We start from the raw sequence: 20,583 nt of genomic DNA on the forward strand, positions 1-20,583 counted from the left end.
TATATTAGTCAGGTTCTAACCTTTGCAACTACAGGTTGCAAGTATCGTGGAATAAAATCGAAATAGATAAAATTTGGCAAGAACGTCCATACAGCGCGTGCCTGGCACTCGTAGTTATTATGTTTAATTAATTTTGTCCAGCAAGGTCAGAAATCTTACTTCTCCTGATCTCGAACTGCCCGTCTTCCCCCAGGCATTTCACTGCTGCGAACAGGGCAATCTTTGCCTCATACGGGCGGGTTAGAAGCACCAGTCGCCAATGCAGTGCCGTGGCACCTACTTCCTCCATCCTTCGCTGTACCTCTGGCCACTGGTCCTCGAAGTCCCCGGGTTTGACGGCCCGTACATCTGCGATGACTTGGCGAACGACTGTCTCAGTCCTGCAAGGAATTACGTAACAAATTACACATATCTGAAATGAGCTTAATACATACTTTATTACCCCTCTCCCAGGTTAAACGGAACCAGATTTCGCTTTGGGTCTCACCCACGTCCTTGCTTACTCACCACCTTCGTCGCCCATCACATGCCGCCCTACGGCGACGTCGAGAAAGCTCGAGGTTACCAACCAACGTTCAAGCGCATGACTACCTCCACTCATTGCAGTGCTTCTATATAACTGTACTATACGCAATTACTGAATGCAGGGATGTCATGTGAATATGAATCATTAGGCAGATATGTAAATTAATGCTAAACGTACGTTTAGCAGGTAAAAAACGAAACGCATAATATGTAGTGATGTCTATCCATGAATATATTCTTAATATCGAAATTATATTTTACCTCAAAGATCTAACCAAATGGGAAAGTCCGTCATGAAGATGGAATGGAAGTTAGTTAGTTTAGTGGCGAATGTTTACTAGCGCTTCAGATATTTAGCTATCTCGCACCGAAAGTCAAGGTCTCAATTATTCATCACCCACAAGGGGCGGAAGGTCTCAGATGTCCAGCCCGCTGAAGCTGGCTCGAAGGAAGCAGCGTTAGCATCTCAAAGAGACGATTAAGTGACAAGGAGGGACAGGTGAAAAGCAACAGAAACTAAGACAATCGAACAAGAGGTCGCTTACACGGGACGTCGGCCGCCCGCACGAGAGAGACAGAGAAGGGAAATGTAAGGAATCCTGCATACATAATAACTTAACCCCACAACTGAGACCTACAGTCAGACACCGCGAGCTCAGCGGTGGGGCGCTCAGGAACAATCCCCCTAGGAGCGCGAAATCCCATAGGACTTCTGACGAGCACAGACACCCGTCAGAAGTCCCCCCTGAGGGGAGATGGAATGGAAGAGCATTGAAATTTCAGTTTCACAATTTCAGCTCACTAAAAGGGTGATGATCAAAGTGAAATCGGTATTTGTGATTCACCTCGACAAAAGGTGTACACTGTGTAGGTAATTAAAAATTTATGGGAACGTTAAAAATTTCCCTTTGAAATACCGCTAATTTGCGGAAAGTTAGGTTATAATATGAGCTCAAAGGGATAGAATCGAAGTAAAAGGGAACCAACCCTGTCAAAATTTAGCCGCGGCAGACGGTCTGGTTTCGGTTGTCAGTCTCGGATTAGAGATGATTCAGATGTGAAATGGCCGCATCTCATAATTAGCCGCCCAGTAGGAGCTATTTTGGGTAGTTTCATGGGAAAAAATATAAGGGTCAAATGACACACGAAATCAGCGGCTGGCCAGGCCACCATTGGCTTACCCTGCTCAGTAGCTGGCCTGAGTTCTTATAGCGCGAGCGTGACAAGCCCCTGCCTTTAGTTGTGGCGCTGCATGTGCATTGTGCATGTGTACGAACTTATCAACACGCTAGCGTTTCAACACTATTGCATTGCGTGTACGTAGACATGCTTGCGTTTCGTTATCTACAACACGCTTGCATCGAGTGCGTGTTGCTCACACGAGTTGCGTGAGATTCAACACGCGTGCGATGCGTGTCTGTCAACGCGCTTGCTTTGCGTGCGCATAGAAAAACACATCGGCATTATGTTATCTTCAACACGCTTACGTTACTGTCATGTCAATGGGGTTGCTACTAATGCTCGCCGACGCGCGTTTTCAGCAGCGCATGCGTGAACAGGGCTATCTTCAATACGCGATCTAAAGCGGACATTTCGTTTCTGTTAACACGTATGCGATTTGCGAATATGTACAACAACACGCGTGCAGTACGTTTTCTTGAACACGCTTGTGTTACTTCTATTTCTACGTACATATGTGCGTCGCGTTCTAGCAACACGCACAAATTGCAATTATAAGCAAGGCTTCAAAACTCATGCATTCCAGGGAAGACTGATAAACAACCCCAAAATACTCCCTATTCTAAGGTGGGGTTACCCGCACCCCCTACCCCCACTACCCTCCCACCTCCGACGCTCTGCACCGGCTCTCTGAATTCTGAAAACTGTCAGTAGCTTAGTGCATTTCGTGGTGTCATGTGGTTAATTTGACATGCTTCTCGTTTCCATCGTGTACCCTTAGTGTGAACTGCGATGCAAGCTAATAGAAAATAATGAAGTTTCTAAAAGCTGAACAAGCTAATTTAGGAATCTTTAGGAACACAACTTCCTAAGTGTTTAATGTCCAGTGCCTCCTAAAGTGAAGGTGTTTGGCGGTTAGAACTTGGAGCACACGACGACATTCAAGAACACACCGTCGAGCTTCGAGATTTTTGCTGAAATTTTTAAATTTGGGGCATAATGACACGAACGTGTTATTTCAGCTGTTCGTGTTATTATACTCGAGGTTATAATTTCTGATACATCGGCCAAGACATCATCAGGATCGTTTGTGGACTACAGAACCGAACGCTTAGATTCATCAAGTCGGTTAACTTCGAGTTGAGTTGTGGCATCTGGCAACCTTCCCAACTGGTCAGCGCAGAGCTTGCTGCTGAAGACGTGTTACAACAGGGTTTACAGAGCAGAGCAAATTTTAAGGTAACTAAGTTGCACGGTTCCGTTATTGTGAACTCTATTCGAATTGAAATCAAACTATTGGTATTTGCACGTGTGTATTTCGTGAGTTTTAGGTACACAGGGTAGGGAAAAATTGCATTTCCGTGAATAATTTCACTAGAGATATTAGGTATATACTTCATACCTGGAAACAGGAATTAGCTACCTATATTGAGAATTGAGTCTGCTATGTTGGAATAGTTAAAATTAAGCTCTGTAAATACAATAGGCTGTTTTTTGCTATTACTGTATTTTAGGAGATTTTTAAGGACTGATTCAACTGATTATTGCGGGAGAATGCTTAACAGTATATGTGAATATTTGGTGCTCGCGAATATGAGAGAGGGTTCAATACTGGTTAAGGTGAGATCATATTTTGCTCAGCCGTACGTGGTAAATGTTTGGTCTCGGCCCCTACTACCGCAACAGGTAGGAGTGTTTGGTACGGGTAAATGGGTTGAATGTTTCGTACATGGATGATGTGGGATAATATTGAGCAGTGTTGAATATTGGAGTATGTTGATATTTGAGTGATACTGCATACTGAAGAATGTTTTGTTTTGGGAAATGTGTGAGAATGCTGGCTGCTGGTGAATATTGAAAATTATTTTGCTCGGGCAATGTGCGAGGGTCTTGCAATTCTGGAAAATATTAGAAAATGTTATGGGTAATTTGGAAAGTCGGGGTTGAAAGTTTTATTAACTGATATTATTCCCCTTTCAAACTCGTGTTTACTTGTCACTTGCTTCATTGTGCCGCGATGATACATGTCTAGTCTGCTCATATATATATAGCGTACAGCGATTCAAATAACCCCCTCCCTTCCCCCCATAGAGGGGGGGAAGGGAGGGGGCATTTTTTTAACGCATTTTTCAGATTCGGCCGTGTCTGTCCCGAACGTATCAGGTACCGAATACGCGCGCCCCACGATCGCCCCAAGCTCGACGGGTATTTCACAAGATTCTCTTTCGGCGCTTATTTCGCTCCGGCAACCGGAACCTAAAGCGGACATAGAGCTTCTAATTTACACCGCAAAAATAACTTGGGGCGACCCTGAGCCAGCGGCTGACAGGCATCCAAATTTTGATAGGGAAATCTCATTTTCAGCTCTGTGTGACAATATGAACCAGACAACGTTATGAATCCTGACACAGTGCTGAGTTTAGAAGCTTTCTACCTTAAATATCGTAATAGACAACTTCATATCAGTCGCTGCGATGAGTCGACTATTAATACGCCTCCCAGGTACTCACCTAGTGCAAAGTAACTGTATATAGGGCTACTCACCTAGTGGGGTCTATGAGGTCGTCTCCTATGTTGAGCACCACGTCTCCCAGACTGTCATGCAGTAGGTGTTGGAATGTTCAGTATTAGGTATTTGAACAAGATATGGATGATGTTGCATGATAAACCATAGGGAGCAGATGGAATTTAATATATAAAAAGCCTTATAACTTCCTAAATTGATTACTACAAAACCAGAAATTATTATGAATAAATTCAAATTAAAAGTTGAAAATATGCGGTTGAACAAAATTTGAAGATTTTTATATGTTCAGTAATTTTAATTTGTAAAAAAAGGCAAAATCGAAGTCCTAGTGCAGTTTCAAAATAAAATATTAGATTTAGATTCGTTCAACGGGATCGTCTGATATTATAAATATCACCATAAATATGGATATAACATGAATATCCTAAATATCATGAATACATAACCTATATCACCAGACACTTAACGAGACTTTTCACAGGTTAAGTAATCCTTTAAATTTTGTGAATACCGCTCCCGTCACAAAATCCTGCACTGTTAGAAAAATGACCGTTAACGTGGTATTACCGGCGTTTCAGTGGCCGGGTCGGCACGTGAAAAGAAACACTGTGTTACCGTTTTTATTCCAATTTAACACCAGAAATCCGTAAAACATCTGATAAAACGGCTACACAGTTTATTTTCACGGGGCGACCGGCCACTAGGACGCCGGTAGGACCGCTTTTTCAACGTTTTTCTAACTGTGTGTTCTCTGATATCGACACTGTACTCAAACTGTGTTCTCTGATATCAACACTGTACTCAAGTCGTGTGCGTTAAAAAAACTTTATTAATTGAAAATTAGCGAAACAGGTTCTCAAAGAAATTGACCGTTTTTTCACATCCCTTTTATGATTCCTCACAATTCCACCACAAAAAACTTTTATCCAGTTCACTTGATTTCTCGGCTAAGTCATATAGCTGTACTTGAAATGCAAATTGAAATACAAAATCTATTTACAAAATCAAAATACAAAATAAAAATGTAAAATAAAGCAATTTATATATTTACTACTTTACTACTACTATTTACTATTTATTTATTTACCTTACTTTACTTTTTCTTTACTTTATTAAAAAGTAAAGTAAAAATAAAGTAGAAAGAAACATTCATGATCAGATAACGGAGTTATGTTATCTTCTTGCAGTCTCTCTACGGTAGTAACTAATATTATTGAAAATGCTGAGAACATCCGCATAAATAATGAAGTATGTGCGTACATAACATCATAATCACGTAGTTTCGCATGCACATTATACCTCCTTAAGTTTAAGTCTCGATACAATATTAAAGAAATAAAATCTTACAAGTATTGCTGTATGAACTTCCTTTAAATGACAGAATGACCTCTGTGTAATAACTTCCTTAAAAAAGTTTTGTAATCAAGAGTCAAGGATCGCTTGTTTGCTCCTATAAAGATTCAATAAAAAAAGTCTATCAAAATTGAACGCAGTCCATGGTATGTTTTTATAGAATTATAAAAGCTCCCGACAAATTTGTCTGTAACCGAAGAGACTCACGCGTTTTTTATGTATCGCGTATGGCCGCCACTGCAGCTCCTGATGCCAGCGCTGTGCAGTTGTTCCATTAGTTTCCAAATCTCATTTTCCTGAAGCCCACATCCGGGCATCATTATTTTGCCAAATCTGTAGAGCGGGAACGGTTCCGTTGTTAACCTTTTTGGAAATAATTTTACTTAGAATTTCTCGGTGTATGTGCTAATGCTTAATACGAGGCATGTTTTTTAGGTTAGGACCGTTGTGGAATTAAAGAAGACGGGCAAAGATATCGTAATAATTTTATTTTGACATGAAAGGATGTACCGTAATTTACTTTTCTACATAATTTCCGTGAATATTAAGGCACTTGTCATAACGTGGCACCAGTTTTTGAATGCCCTCCTGGTAAAATTCTGCCACCTGACTTGGAGGTGAAATTCTGCTGAAATTCTAAATTATGCTGAAATGGAGGTAAAATTCTGGTAAAAAAACGCCTGAAATTCTGACGCATGACTCGTCAGGAAGAAGAAATTTCAAGCGTTTTCAGCAGAATTTTACCTCCAAGTCAGGCGGCAGGTGCTTGCCAAGGGGCTAGTTTAAGAATTAATTTGTTTGTGTATTGTTTATTTACCCAACCGACTGATCGAGAATGGCGTAAAGTGCGTTTAACTTTTTTACACGAATCACACATGTTAATCAACAAATTATTTAAGTTAGGTAGTTAGAAAGTGTACAGACGTTTTCCCGACGGGAGCAATTGCACGGATGACTCCAGCAACGGTCTCAATGCAGCTGCCAGGATCGACGAAGAGTAACACCAGCTCAGGCGGTGGCTGGGCTGGCAGGCGCGGTGACTGGGCTTGGCTGGATGCCTGAGCCCAAGCTGCTTCCATTGGCCTTATCTCAACATCTGTAAATGAAACGATTGACAAACAGCCTTAATGTTCTCGTATTTTTATTTATTAAAGTTCTTGTCAGTTTTTAATTTGAATAACTGCCAGTTTATGCCGATACGGGTGGCATAATTTACTTATGTCAAAATTCACACCAGAGAGAGAACATGTCAAAATTCACACCAGGGAGTGTGTATGCATAAGAAAGCGAAAATTGTAATAGTTTAAATTCAAACCACTAACTTAGACGCTTATATTTTCCTTGCAGAGCCTCTAGGTTGAGAGGGGCGGTGAGGGCGACGTGCAGTTCTGTAGCGGCTGTAGAAACGGACGCCACGACTGCGACGGCAGCCGCACTGCTGATGCTGCTCTTCAGCTCACTGAGTTGACATCTATGAGTTACGAAGTCACTTAGTAGGCTGACACCTATGCATACCAGTAATGATAATACAATTAAATACCTTTACACTACTACTTAAATACCCTTTTAAGACTGATCGTGAATGGCGTAAAGTGCGTTTAACTTTTTATACGAATCACACATATTAATCAACAAATTATTTAAGTTAGGTAGTTAGAAAGTGTACAGACGTTTTCCCGACGGGGGCGATTGCACGGATGACTCCAGCAACGGTCTCAATGCAGCTGCCAGGATCGACGAAGAGTAACACCAGCTCAGGCGGTGGCTGGGCTGGCAGGCGCGGTGACTGGGCTTGGCTGGATGCCTGAGCCCAAGCTGCTTCCATTGGCCTTATCTCAACATCTGTAAATGAAACGATTGACAAACAGCCTTAATGTTCTCGTATTTTTATTTATTAAAGTTCTTGTCAGTTTTTAATTTGAATAACTGCCAGTTTATGCCGATACGGGTGGCATAATTTACTTATGTCAAAATTCACACCAGAGAGAGAACATGTCAAAATTCACACCAGGGAGTGTGTATGCATAAGAAAGCGAAAATTGTAATAGTTTAAATTCAAACCACTAACTTAGACGCTTATATTTTCCTTGCAGAGCCTCTAGGTTGAGAGGGGCGGTGAGGGCGACGTGCAGTTCTGTAGCGGCTGTAGAAACGGACGCCACGACTGCGACGGCAGCCGCACTGCTGATGCTGCTCTTCAGCTCACTGAGTTGACATCTATGAGTTACGAAGTCACTTAGTAGGCTGACACCTATGCATACCAGTAATGATAATACAATTAAATACCTTTACACTACTACTTAAATACCCTTTTACACCTAGAGACCGTGTGAGAAAGAAGGCAATTTGATGCATCTGGTTGCATAAGCTTACGTTGCTTTATTCAACCTCGGTCGTTTTTTATTATTTCTATCAGTTTCTGTAATTTCTGACAGATTACGAGTAAAAGATAAACGAGTAAAGTAACTATGGTAAGACCAATCGTAAGGCTTTATTGTGCCCACAAGCTGTAATTTAAGAATATGATTCTTTCATTGAACTTGGTAGACAAATGGCCGGTTGAGTTAACCAAGGAGATTCCAAATTACTAGCTGCACAGGAAGAATCTCGAATGAGTAGATGAAAAATATTTTAATTAACAATTTTATTTTCACTGACCCCTAGTGTTTAACGAATCGAAGGAAATACTCAATAGTGAAGCGTTACTGACCTGGAACCTCTGAGGCACTCAAGTAGATCGTCACAATTTTCGGGTGTGATATAGAATTCCACCAAGAAATCCAGCTTTAGCTCTCCCCGATGGATATGTGCTATTTCTGACCAACTTTGCTGCGCAGTGCGCAGCACTGCAGATGGCAGCCTAATGTTGATGAGTAGAGGCGTCTCGTAGGGCAACATTAGCGAAATTGCCGTCGCATCATTAGCTGGAGACAAAATAGTACCCTATTAATCTTTATGATATTTCTTTTAGATCAGGCAAACGCGAGCTCGACCAGTGGAGCTACGGTTGTGCAGTGGTGAGACATTTTCTCTATGGGGCACGTGCGCCTTAGAGAGATAAGACTTCGCCCATCTTCATACTTTAATCATATTCCTTTCCGTGGGTAAGAACGCCAGAGGGAATAGAGACCTCTAAAATCTAGTTTTTAAGCCACACCGCCATATGCCCACAGCCACCGCTTAAGCATGCCCAAGTTAAGCGTGGTCATACTGCATCTGGCCAAAGCTATTCCCGCCTAACCTCTTCAGGCCTAATCTACACACGTTGCAACATTTCTGCACCAAAAACGAACCTGAGCGCATATAAACTAATCTAATCTGGCTGCTGGATGTTAGAGAAGAGGAACAGTGAGAAGATGGAGTCAGTCATTGGCTGCAAGAAGGTTGTGAGTCGGGGCAGCGTGAATAGGTTAGGCCAAAAGAGGTTTGGCCACAGAAAGTGAGGTCTGATGCCGAACTGCCAGCTTATTAGCGAGCATACTGATGTTTTGGCTAAAGACCTACGGCGCTATTATCTTTAAGCAGTTTTTTACTGGCGTGGATTACGTTGTTCCAACGTAGACTGCGGCGTCTATCACTGAGGCTGGGTAAATATATTGCATGCTGTGGCTGAGCGTTTGCTCCATCGCTCATTTAGGAGTTAAATGTGTTGTTCACTGCTGCTCCCCATCTCTAGCACCCAGTGACCCGGTTCGAGTCCCATGCAGGTGAAATTCTTCCAGGAAGCTCAACTCATGGCCAACTCAGCCATTCATCCAACTCTGGTTGATAGATAAGAATATGGCTTGTCCAAGCTTGTTGTTTAATGCAAATAAAATGGTTCTGGAGGGTCAACGAGCAAGGGATGGTCGTAGAACTACACGTGGTCATAGGGTTACAAAAACTGGCCTATACTGCCCTGAATATTTACCCTTCCCCTAGTCGCCACTACCAGGACGAGTGATTCCCAGTGACCTAAAACAGTGGACGAGTGTCCTAGAACAGTGGTTCCCAAAGTGGGCTGTACCGCCCCCCTGAGGGCGGTGGAAAGATCTGGGGTGGCGGTGAGGAAGAATGGGGCGGTAGGGAGGCGGCACTCCGAAGTCAGAAGTTCGAACGTTTGTTTGACGATTTGTACTCAACACCTACAGCACACGGCTTCCAGTGATGGTTTTTGTAACCTCTTCTGGGTTTCTAGGGTAAATTTTTGAAAATATATATACCATTCTCTGTTGCTGAAACAGTTATAACTGCTAATATATATATGTTTACTAAATTGGGTTTTATTTGTGAAATACACATTTGTGTTTAGCCTTTCTCTTTTCAAATTGCAGCATACAAATATCGAGAAAGAATTGTTTGTTTCAAGATGTGTCTGTGCGGGGGTGCTAGAAATTTGCTGGGCAGCCAATTAAGGGGGCGCCAGCCTGCAAAAGTTTGGAACCACTGGCCTAAAATATGGCACGTCAGGCGAACCTGAATTCGCACTGCCCTCTAGGGTCTCTGAAACCTTGGTCACGTTCTTCAATACTGTGCCTCTGTGTCCGCCGTCACTGAAGAGGACTTGAACAGTATTCCAGCTATTAAGGAGCGCCCAGTCGGCTCTAAATTAACGAGTTTTGATATACAAAAAGAAGAGGTTCTCAAGCGCCTTATCGCTGTAAATACAAATAAGTCATGTGGACCAGATGGCTTCCACCCCAGATTACTCAAAGAGTTAGCAACTGTCCTAGCCGGCCCTCTGACGTCATTTTTTACCTCCCTGATAGCATCGTTGACGCTCCGAGTATGAATGCCTTCAAAAACAGACTAGACGGAGCTATGCAGGAGCATATGTTCAGTCTTAAAATGCCTAGCAAATTACGGACCAGGCAATAAGTCCAGCAGCTATCTCAATCCGTCAGTTATGGAAAAATCGGGTTCCAAAGGCCGGGTCCCTTGTGAATCAAGTCACTAAAAGTTCAAGAATCATCAACAGGCCATGGGCCTATTTCTTCAAGGCCGACACTTCTATTCTATTCTATTCTAGTAGGTCATTCATAAGTAATTATCATATTATTATAATTTATCAATTATTTAATACTATTATATTAGTCAATTTTGTCATAAATATGCCGTACCTGAGTGCACGTTCCAATCCTTAGTCTCAGCGATTGTAATCTTGGCCGCGTGCTTCGCCAGCTCAGTTTCATCAGGGTTCCGGAGAAGCAGGGGCTGCCAGTCTCGGCCCTTGACGACACCCGCGGATGTGATGGCGTCTCTGAGTTCGGGCCAGTGAATTCGAAACTGTGGTGGGTTGCTGCTGCTCAAGTTCTGTATGACGTACTCAAGTACTTCAACAAACCTGAAAAATGAAGAAACTGCTATGAAACAGATTAAACAGGAAGAACAGACACTGTATTTTATCTATCAAAAGCTCAGAAGTCGCTCGAATGAAAATGGTAGGCCCCGAACCGAAAGCTAATGGTGAAGAAAAACTGTGAACTCTCCAGCCAGGGGGAAAAATTGCGGGATAAAACAAGCATCACATTTTACTCTTAACACTTACTTATCCAGGTTATTCTTCACGACAGGCACAGCAATACGTGTTCCTTGTTGCATTGGTTTTTTAGATTTCTCAGTCTTTTGGCGAGTAGCAGTTCTGCATTGAGAGAAAAAAGTATGTGAAGAGTGGATCAGAACTTTTCTATACGGGACACAAATTTGATTCCTATCCCCATAACGAAAAATGAATTGAGGCTCAACGATCATTTTGATTTATTGTTGTTGCTCTATCGTTTAGTCCTCCATCGACGGCTACATGCTCGAATGGCAGACCCACCTTGGGTTTGATGGTGACGTGTCTCCCACTATTTTGGAAATTGGTTCATCAGTGTATACTAATCGCCCAGTAACGTAATGAGCTGCAATGATTTCTTGTAGTGATTTGTGAGCGAAGGAGTAGGTTCCAGCCATGTTTCCGGAAAGAGTTTTCTTCATTCTTAGTATGGCTGAGAGTAATACGTCACAGTCGAATTCGTTGGCACCGTGAGATTTTATTGTTCGATTGCATTGTTGCTTGAATCGTCGGAGTTCATCTTCATTGAAAGTTATCTGGTTGCATGCAAGAAACTCCAACGCCAACTTGCCAGTGACCATGAAAAGGTCGTCAATGAGAACATCTTTGTTTGCGACGATGATATCGCAGAGCTTTTCTTTCACAATTGTCTTCTGCAGTTGCAATATGTCTCTTGACACATCGTTGAAGCTTTTCCATCGCAAGATTTTCTCTGGACTCGTTTTGAAAATGGAGCAGAAATGCAGCAAACTGATTGGCTCGGTGAAGCTTCTCCGTAGTTGCGGATCAAGTTTAGAGAATCGCTCTTGCATCGCCCCTACGTCAGCTGGGTCTTTGGTCAGAATTCGTTCGTACCTCTCAATAAACTTTAATTGTTCATCCAGGTCTGATAGAGGAGCGATCTTGTACCCTGAGATCTTGCTGACGTTTCGAGCAACAAAACTTTTGAACTTTTCAACAGCCTGAGGGCGAGTTGTGATGAGGATGCGGGATTCAGAGTGCCAGGTTCTCTTTAGTAGGTCACCTATAACTCTCTTCGAGTTTTCGTTGGCTTCATCGAATCCATCGACCAGAATCAGCACGCGAAGATGCATCAGTGCTTTTAGAACATTCGTTTCTCCTATGTCCGTGCAAACGCGTCCAAAGTGATTCCTAACGATTTGCTGCAAGTTATTTGTATTCCTGTCTCTGCACTCGATGTAGACAAGGGTTTCAAATCCTTTTAGATAATTCGGTACGTTTGACTTAAGCCCCCAGAACTCTTGGGTTATGTACTTGAGTAAGGTGGTTTTACCAGCACCGACAACGCCCGACAAAATCACGATGCTTTCATTTGATGAATCAAACAAGTTTTGTAGCGGCAGCGCTTGGTCATCTTTGTCCTGCAGTGTCACTTCAGGTGGGTGAAATACCTCTGTCCTTTCAACGAGGCCAGCAGCCAAAGGGAGATCCTCTGTTGTAAAGTTCTGGAAACGAACTTTAGCAACTTCTTTCCCTTCGTTGAGAATGCAGTAGCAGTAGTATTCCATGTTTCGCACACCAGGAGGCAATCCACGGTGGATTTCTTGCTGCAAATCATCTTCCATTGCCCTTATGTCAGTTGAAGACAGGGAATAAAATTTACCAGCTTCTTGGATCATCTGCAATAATTTTTCCTCAATTTTCTTGCACGTAGTTGCATCTTTCAGTGCCTTGCCGTTATGTGTGACATCATTTCTAATATCCTTGACTTTTCTCACTTTTTTTAGCATTTCTGAAGTATCTCTCCCATCTTTTTTCACTTCAAAGAGACACTGGAATAGTGAGAACAGTTCTGTCATGTCCAAGTTTTCGGGAGTCATGACTGCTTTGAACGCTTTGTGCGAGTGCTTAATTTGATGTTTGTCCATGTAGCTCATGTATGATTCAGTGACTTTTTTATCTTTGCATTCAATATCTATAAGTCTTCTTGTGTATTTGGGGCATAGGGTAAAAATTCCATGTTTGTTTTTGCTAATAATTTCCATTTCCTGGAAACATGATTTGCTATCTGTTGCTATTGCTATGGTAGAAGCAGATGACGTGGGAGTGGAGGATGCAGATGTCGTGGGTTTGGAGGAAGCCATTATTCAGAAGGTTCCTGCAAATAAAACATCTTGCAATAAATTCATCACCCTAGGTTTCCATTACAAATAAATGGCAAGTTTTTCCTATTTAAGCGAAAACAGCAGCATTTTAAGCTACCATCACGTAAGTTTACATGTACGTTGTGTGACCAGTTCTTATAAAAATGCAGTCTGGTAACATCGTCAATTTTATATTCGACCTCAACTTTCCGAGTTGTATATGCTAAAAATAAACGAAATTTCTTCCAAAAATTCTTTAATTAAAGACTATCAAAATTACTGGCTTGAATGAGACTCCGCCTGAAGTATATTTTTTTGTCCAATAATCGTCGCTTACTGAATATCGAATATGAAATCTGAACAATAATAAATCATAAATACACAGATATGCGACTCGTCAAAATAATAATAAAAAAAACTAAACAACTAGAATGTATCCGTTCATCTCTAAATTGCAGAAACTAAATTTCATAATATTTGCTTGCCCTACCATTCGGAGCTATAATGATTTCTTGCAACTGGTCGTTCCATAACAACATCTATTAAAAGTTTATTTTAATGCTCATAAAATCATTTCACATAAGTAATGGTTTGTTGACTTGCTTCTTTGGCCAACTTTGCATGGAAGAGAATGTTGGCGAAATATAACCTATATCGCTTATTGGATGAATGAATTTGGGTGCGTCACGCAGTATTCGCGAAAATTAAGCAATTATCTAAACTATCGTATGGTGAAGGCGGACTCAATGAGGGGCGAGGAATAATACGTGGCCAGTCGTCGGCCTAATCCAATTAGTTATAGCCGACCGCTGGCCATTCCTCGGCCACCTGAAAGCGACCAGTTGCCGCGACAAAGGGTCTGGCTAGGATATCACATTATAAAGAGTACATGCTCGAGGGTAGCGACTGACTGAGCTTCGGGCAGATAAAAGGATTTTACACGATGGTCGCGAAAAACTCTCTCTCAAACTTCGCTGCATTCTGACTACCAGCCTTAAGGTGCTTACACGCGGGACTAGTACTCGCGGCGAGTCCAGTTTTGCCGGCTGAGAGCCTATATACACGAGGAGAGTATTTGGTTAACAGTCCGCAGGCGCCAGTGCATCATTGGGAGCTGTCGAGAGAGGTCTGCGCATGGTGGAATATGGAACGTAATGATAATGACGCGTTTGACGCCTCCAGAACTACGTACTTCCAGGCTGATGTTAGACAAGTCTGACATGCTACCCGCCTGCACAACATTATTATTAAGGAAGCAGTTGGTGGCGTAGTTACCACTCGTGCTGAGTAGGAGGAAAACTGTGCAGATCAACGTATATATAGAGTGTGGGTGAGAGGCCCAACAAAGTCTCGTTTAACTCTCGAAACACTACTTTCTCAATTAGTTTTTGTTGTAATTTTCATCGGACGTACATTCCACAGTAGATCGTAGTTTTGGAATATCTTTAAGGAAAGTTGAATATCACCTGTACACCTCTTGATGTTCTTAGAACCGTCGTCGTTGGGATAAGACACAGTTCATAACATCAGAGGAGACAGAGCAGCCCAAGCAGGATAGAAAGAGGCACACGTATACTCACTACGACTGCCGCAGCCCGACTAGACAGCACATAAGAATTTGAACTGCTTCGGGCACCAATGCATCTGCTACTCTCATCCGAAGAATAAATCATTACAATATTCGGAGTGCGAGTACTCGCACTGAATACAAGGAGTGAATACAAGCCTCGTGTAAATGAACCTTTACGCTCAGTTCAACCAAGCGCCCTATTAATCGGTTAGGCATGTGAGATCAAAACTACGGCAGTGTCTTATTAGCCCTGAACTGGCTAAGCTAAACTGGCTCCCTAAATTCTACCCGAAACTTTTGCACTACTTAACCCGTAATCCATTATCAATGGGTAACTCAGCCCAAATATCCCCTTACGCAATACTTTCTTTGTAATGTAAATGAAACGGACTAGCGGCATCATTTATGTACAAAAAGTGATAATATATTATAATGTATTATAATATAGAACTCATGTGTATAATATAATATATTATAATACAATATAATATAATATATTCACAACAATAAAAAGTTTAACCTCTGGGCAGCATAATCACGGATTGAACCAATATTCTATGAAATAAAACCTGAAGACATCCAGTTTGTGGACGCGCGAAGGGAAGACGAAGGGATTGTGAACTAGCAACATTATTTACGTACAATGAGAGATAATTAATCAATATTATTATTACAGGTATAAAGACTTATTTATAAAAATGACTTATAACAGGTATAAGTCATTTTGAAACACAATCACAAATCAAAGTCAATGAATCATAGATCAAGGTTTGAAGACATCAATTTTGCACCCGTGCGGGGTTAGCTACTTTGACTAATCATGTTCGAGCTATAAATACGCTTAGCCAACGCACCAAAATATTTTCTACTTATAATGCTGTCAATAAAAGAATATCACAGTGAAAGGAAATTCCGTGTTTCCGTCGCAAAATAAAAATGCCTATGCAATAATTAATGAGAATATAATGATTTCCTCTGAGTTTAGTCAATACTATCGCATGGTTACACAAAAAAGGTCATACATAAAATGTATTCCGTCACAATATGAATGGTAAAAACTTCTTACCTGGGATCTTGCTTGGAAGACTTGAGTATCAGGTAAGCAAATTATTTGTCCTGGGCTCACAAGTACGTGACCATTTTAACGTTTTCAAGAACCTATTAATCGAATAATTTCTTCGTCACCAAGAATTCTGAGATAATTACCGAGATAACTCAAGAGCAAGGTTCAATCTGATAAGAAGTTTACACTTAATTTGTTTGAAGTTTACAACCCTGTTCAGAATATTAATCATGCTCAATGTTTATTAGTTTTTAATTCTTCAGAGCAATTAAATTTTGTGAGGTAATAAAACCTATTACTGAACTCGATGGCATTTGTGTTATAAGTTTAAAAAACGATTAATGATAAAATGGAGGGTCGAAAACACTGATATTTCGGAAGACAAAAATAATTTCCGACTGACAATGAAACTATTTAATTTATTTATATTTATTCACAAATATTTTGTATCACCTTAAGAGCGTACATTCATTCGCTTGCCATTTGATTTTGATTATTTTTTAGCTTGACATTTCAAATTGACTCCTTTAAAATTAGTGTCAGTTGAAAGAAATACGCAGAATTAAAGTACGGAAATTAAGGCCCGAAATTGATTCCCTCTAATTCAAGAAACCCCAATTTTGCATTTTAAAAAGTAATGATCACTGCACATTTTTCAATAAAAGGGAACTTAACTTGAAAGTGCACTGATGATAAGTATCATGTATTAAATCGGTTTAAGATTAATTTCACAGGAATTGATTGTTATGTTTCAGCTGAAAGAACATCAAAATTATTGATTGGTTAAATCGCCAACTAAGCAGGAAGTTATTAACAAATAATTGTCCGAAAAGTAGCTCAATTTTATTGGCACTTTCATTGAATTAATATTCATGGTTTGCATTAAAAATATACATAGGACAACATGGGGCAGCGCCCCCCTTTTTTAACTAAATTTTTGATGAAGTTTTAATTGATACGAGGCGGTTCTTTGTTTTGTTTAAAGGTATGATGTGCGATGATATGATTCCTAGTGAGGAATGTATGATGTAATTAGACGCCCATAGAGTTATTCAATTTTTAATGAAAAAGTATTTGTAAAAAGTGTCAAAATGGGCCCATTGCCACACCCCTGGGGCAATGGGCCCATGGGCTTGGGGCAAGGCGCCCACCCTTGCTCCCTTTACCACACTTAATAAAAGCGGTTTCAACGTTTATTAGGCCGTAGGCCTGTCGCCGATTCTGAACATCGCAGAACATTCACAGTATTTTGCGGCCTCGAACTCACAACTCACTGCTACAATTCTGCTGTGCTTAACCGCCCGGCCTCCTAGCCGATTCTGACCAGAAACTGGCGCACAGAGCTGGGATCGAACCCGCGCACATTTTTCGTTCAAAAATGATAAAACAACACTTTGCAGTTAAAAATAAGAAAAATGTAATAAAATATGACATTCATTGATTTATTAACAACTCAAAAAATCATATCCCTAACTTGAAAAAAATATACTCTTGGCTTAAAAAATCTTCACTGAAGTGAAGACAAATATTTCATTGACATAAAAATATAGATCCTTGACTTGAAAAATACATCCTTGCAATAAAAAATTCTTCCTTGACATGAAAAATGTATCCCTGACAACAGAAAAAATATATTTAGTTAATAAAAAAAACTCCGTTCTAGTTTCGTCCATAATCCGTATAATCACTATATTATATTATTTTATCACTATTAAAACGTTGATATTTTGATATTTAGTGCAAAAACATTGATTCTATATCTGCTAAAAATGGTAGTAAATTCAGCGTTTAAATGAAACGGACTAGCGGCATCATTTATGTACAAAAAGTGATAATATAATATATAATATATGGCGTTCAGCAATGGCGTCATCCACCAGGTCGCTTCGTCCGAGCGAAAGTTTTTTCAATATTGGACAAAAAAGGTGTTTTATGAAAAAAAGGCGTTTATGGACTGGATAGTTCAGTTTCGTTCATCCATATAGACACTAACTGTCTAATGGCTGAACTTTCTTTTTCTCGGCTGAACGAAGATGGCTGAACAAAAAATCTTTCGTTCAGCAATTTAGACACGTTAGCGTCTAACAGCACAACAAACTTTTCTTTACTTTGGGACAATGTAACACTTTGAATTTAATTATATCCCAGCTGACGGCACCGCTAATAGCATAACCACAAATAAAGAAAAACGACTCCAATAACCACTCAACGTAGTGTATCACACGACTAGCTTTTGCCTTCTAACTCTTGGTTATTCTAGTAGCCCTGTCTTAACGTCCTGGGCGCATCTATCGTACGATCCATCGAATGTTTATCAGATAAACCAACCAATAGAAATTTTTTACTCCTTCTCTACTTAGTTGAAAGTATTGACATTTGCCTCTCAATTTCAATCGGAGATATCAGCATATCACAATTGGAGAGTATACACTTTATTGCGCTCGATTTACCCTTCGTGAAAAATCCAAGGTCGTTTTCTGAAATTTTCGGAACTCGTTGCAAGATACACCATTAAATTTCTTACTATGAAAATATCCAATAATTGCAAACTAAATTATCAATGACTCAATCTAGTGTGGAACAATATGACAATCGCGACGTAGAGCGTGACATAATTCTGATTGAGGTCTCTGGTCTGAAATAATCATCTTATTAAAGAAATTACTCTTAATAACAGTAAAACCGTCAAATGATGCCTCATTAGTATTGTTTAATGATATTATTGAGCGAAAAGGTAGCATTAATTTTTTTACATTTTTCTTTGTGACTTTTTCTTTGAATCTTCTACTCGAAAGATTCTACCTCTCTCTGAAACACACCTTGTGATGACAAAACTACTTTGGTTGGTTTCCGACCTTCATTTTGAAGTAAAATGACTATTCACATTAATTGATTCCGTTACGCTGTTCCGTCTGAGGTATCAAATACACCATGACTCGTTATCTAACTGAAGGCTCATTTAGCCAAGAAATGATACAGTATTGGGAAAGAGATTTGTTTATACACTTACATGATAAATAAACCGCGGTGCAACGTACATCACAGCAATCTGATAAGAATTAGATTAAAAACCTTTATGAATCATTCTTCTGCGTCTCTTGTTTTCGTCTTAGATATTTTTACTCAACTCTGGTCCACTAATGGAGAGATAGTAAATTTTGTTGCCTAGAATACCGGATATACCCATATGTGAGTGTTACAAGAAAATAATTTCTTGAATGCAATAAGAAGATTTTCATGATTCAATTTGCATTTCTGTATTTAAAATTTGAAAGTTATGGATAGCATAAATCCAATTACCACTCATGATTGGCATCTGTTATTATCACCGATAGAAAAGTTAAATTATATTTTTCCCTTAGCGACCACAAAAATATGTGTCCAGATGCTGATGCTTATTTGGCCAAGAGGGTAGATAAACATCGAAATGAGCTATTTTGAAAAAGATTCATTTGGATAATTGTTTAAAATAAAATGATGATAATGACAAATTCGACAATTTAATCAACGTTTAACAGACCAAATGCAATTCATGACCACTCCGCTATTCAGGCGTGTTTTCGTTGGTACTATTACTAACGAAATATAAACTGCGTACTAGCAACTAATAAATGCAATACGAAAATAGCTGTCTCACTCCGTACCATCTTTTCGCGTCCATTTCTTTAATGTTCTCGCATATCAAAATAATCACATAACCTCCTAATTAAGAGCTGATCGAATAAAAGCCCGATTTTATGTTCCATTTACTTGTGATAAAAATCGTTAGAGCTTTCTCTGATTAGTACGAAATCATACATAGAAATTAAATAAAACATGTCGAATAAATAACCTTTATACAATGTTGAAGACCGCCGGCATCAAACTAAATATCAGTGTATGTATTGGTAAATAATATAATTGATAATAGTATTTTATTCTCATGACTAAAGCGAGTAAAAGTTGGCAGCAAAAATCATTTGAAATCGTATTTGAATAATTTAATATAAAGAAATACTAAGGACCCATACGAACTTAATGAAACAAAAAACTAGCGTAAAATCAGTACAATATTTATTGAAAGAACTTGACTGGCGCAGCGCACGACCTTTCATGATGGAGAGGCTTAGGCGAGAAGCAAATTTAGCAGCCATTTAAATATATGTATATTTGAATATATAACTAGAATATTTTCGGACCAATCAAACTACTTTTATAAAAGTTATAAGGACTAAAGCCCTGCAATATTTTAAATAGTTTTAAAGTCAAGATGAAGTGTCATACAAGCTTCCAGGGTGGGGAAGGACTTCAAGATTAATTTCAATCTTCAGTAATACAAATAACGTATATATTATCTCTTATCGCTATTTTTATCTTGCCCGTATAAAATCACAATGAATACTACAAAAAAAATTACGCCTATTCGGTTTTCTCATCTGGATACGCAGAATGCGGATCATTCGTTCTGATTTAAATTTTTTGATAGCTTCTCAGGGTGTTTTCGCTGTTCACGTTGATGTTACTTTAGCGCACTTCCTGTTATAAATTGGTCCGTCATAATTATATATAATCGCTACCTTTTCTGACTTCTTTCCATAATTGGCAACACAAAAAAATTTGAAAATGTCAATGTATATACATATATATATATTAGTATCAGAAGGCAGAATAAGCTTGTTTCAACACGGTTGGTTAATGACCAGAGAATTCGTCAAATTAAATTTTCAGGGTATTCTTCAGATGACA

At 39.8% G+C, this 20,583-nt stretch overlaps 1 protein-coding gene across 1 annotated transcript; it reads right to left on the minus strand.

The window, feature by feature from the left end:
- Window positions 1-127: 127 nt before the first annotated feature.
- On the minus strand, window positions 128-15,963 carry LOC125178971. The gene is made up of 12 exons (XM_047883954.1): window positions 15,862-15,963; window positions 11,385-13,239; window positions 11,112-11,204; window positions 10,684-10,907; window positions 8,295-8,508; window positions 7,653-7,801; window positions 7,255-7,426; window positions 6,907-7,055; window positions 6,509-6,680; window positions 5,792-5,917; window positions 4,249-4,299; window positions 128-380 (listed from the first exon to the last, which is right to left on the minus strand). The coding sequence occupies exons 2-12, from the start codon at window positions 13,223-13,225 to the stop codon at window positions 128-130; spliced, it is 3,444 nt and encodes a 1,147-aa protein (XP_047739910.1). The 5' UTR covers window positions 13,226-13,239; window positions 15,862-15,963.
- Between the last annotated feature and the right edge of the window lie 4,620 nt (window positions 15,964-20,583).

The sequence above is a fragment of the Hyalella azteca genome, unplaced genomic scaffold (genome assembly GCF_000764305.2).
Source record: "Hyalella azteca isolate HAZT.00-mixed unplaced genomic scaffold, Hazt_2.0.2 contig1766, whole genome shotgun sequence".
Taxonomy (NCBI): Eukaryota; Metazoa; Arthropoda; class Malacostraca; order Amphipoda; family Hyalellidae; genus Hyalella; species Hyalella azteca.

Bases quoted from the DNA above. Each gene is read 5' to 3' on its own strand.
- LOC125178971 (XM_047883954.1), bottom strand. From the start codon at position 13,225: ATGGCTTCCTCCAAACCCACGACATCTGCATCCTCCACTCCCACGTCA. The intron at 10,908-11,111 runs GTAAGTGTTAAG...TTCATTTTTCAG, and splicing joins GTGAAGAATAACCTGGATAA to GTTTGTTGAAGTACTTGAGT. The intron at 7,056-7,254 runs GTCTGTACACTT...CGTAACTCATAG, and splicing joins ATCGCCCCCGTCGGGAAAAC to ATGTCAACTCAGTGAGCTGA.